Source organism: Triticum aestivum, chromosome 2B (assembly GCF_018294505.1).
Source record: "Triticum aestivum cultivar Chinese Spring chromosome 2B, IWGSC CS RefSeq v2.1, whole genome shotgun sequence".
Taxonomy (NCBI): domain Eukaryota; kingdom Viridiplantae; phylum Streptophyta; class Magnoliopsida; order Poales; family Poaceae; genus Triticum; species Triticum aestivum.
Window position 1 is genome coordinate 787,365,674 of NC_057798.1, and position 1,873 is coordinate 787,367,546.

The 1,873-nt window shown below is 41.8% G+C and overlaps 1 protein-coding gene across 1 annotated transcript in view; it reads right to left on the reverse strand.

The window, feature by feature from the left end:
- The window catches only part of LOC123042759 (noroxomaritidine synthase 1-like), an 8,555-nt gene that overhangs the window by 4,168 nt on the left and 2,514 nt on the right, over positions 1 to 1,873 (reverse strand). Inside the window, exon 2 of the mRNA XM_044465150.1 lies at positions 1,872 to 1,873. This exon is cut by the window's right edge and continues 444 nt beyond it. Coding sequence (XP_044321085.1) covers positions 1,872 to 1,873 — 2 coding nt within the window. The remainder of the gene's footprint in view (positions 1 to 1,871) is intronic.

Here is a 1,873-nt window from a genome sequence, read left to right on the forward strand (position 1 = left end):
CAACCACACTCCGTAAAGTTGTGTGTTTGCTGAGTGCCCAATAAAGTGCACTCAACAAACTCGTCGATTCCTATAGTGGTAAATAAAAAAGAAGGGAGCATTTTCCAGGGCCGTGTCTTCAAATGTAAGGACCGACAGGAATACTACGCAGTCTGATGATTATGTATTGATTAATAATTCTATATCACAATGGATTGTGTTCCTTTGTTAACTATTACAAGAGGCTTGCATCTTAAACAAATAATAAAAATAATAAGGCACGGTTATTTCCCTCTATATATGATAAGTTGAGTCATTCCGCCATTGTGTACGTACCAAGTTATTTATTTTATGCATAATCATAGGGAATCATCGGGTATTCAGGCGCCGTGGGTGGCATTGGCCCATGGCAAGATCCACCGTCAATTTCTTATTCTCCATCTAACGATTAGCCATTATGTGCTCATTAGCGCTTTGGTCGGCAGAACACTGAGACTGCTCAGCTAGCAGAGCAGACGGATAGGTGTCATAGTTTAATAAATCGAACTGGTGAGGTTGTCGGTTCAGATTTTTATTGGTCGGGCCATCAGTTCATCGGTTCATTTGCGACCAAAAATCAAAATACTAAATGTATTTTCTCAAAATTTTGACCTGACATCAAATGAATACACATAATTTTGGATGCAAATCATTAATAATTACAAATTGTTATTAGCCTAGTTGCTTATTGGGCCTTTAGCATGCCTTGCCTGAAGGTAGCTGTTTCATTCCTCGTTGATGCACCTTTTAAAATACTTTCTGGTTTTTACTAAAGACCGGTACACCTTAAAAAACCAGGCAAGACGAAAAACCACGCAAGACGCTGGTCCATGGTTTTTTCGGTCGGACCGCCGGTCTGGTCTAGTTTTTAAAACTATGATACGTGCTGGTAGTCGTAGATAGGATGCATACCTCTTAAGTTTTGTCTTCTTCCTCCTCCTACAGTACAGCAAACCAATATCAGTTTTCCTAAGTTAAAAAAATACTAGTTTTCATTTACGTGTTTGAAATAAGATCTCGCATGCATCCATGTACGGGTTATTCTCTCCGGTGATGAAAATTTTCCTTGTTCTTGTTTTTCTTTCCTCCAATGATTTTTTTTCCATATGATGATGTTATTCATTGCTGCAGCCTAGCACTACTTTTTCCATCTCCTATCCTCTATCCATCGATGTACCATATTCATGCCATTTCGTACAGTCCTACTAGATCATTTCTATAACCACATTGTCTTAGCATACTCTTATTGCAGAACGAGGAGCGCATCGCACGATACAGATCCAATGCTTATGAATCGAGGGGCGCCACACCTGGTAGACATCAAATCCTCACTCTATTTTTATTCATATAACATTATATTGACAGAAAAATAAACCATACAACAGTACACATACAAATACCCTGAGGTCCGGAACACCAAAAGACTCACGCAAGATACAATTGCAGATAAGAAAAAGAGACCAAAGGTTACATTTCTCGCTTCTTCAACTTCACCAGGAGTCCATTTTTCATCGGCAGCACACAAGACATCTTCGGCTGGACTCTCTGCCCTTCAACCACTTCCACATCAAAGTTCCACACCATTGCCGCAACAATGGTATTCATCTCCATGAATGAGACGTCCTTGCCAAGGCACAGCCTCGGGCCCGAGCTGAATGCCAAAAATTTGTGAGACGGCGCGTACCGCAGCTTCTTGCCATCCTCTGAGAGCCATCTATCCGGGTTATACTCCCGGCAGTCTTTCCCCCACACGCCTTCCATTCTCCCCATGGAGTGGAGAGAAATTAATAAGGTGTCAACGGCGTGTACCACATGGCCACTCGGCATCACGTCGTCAGCGACCGCTGTCTTACGC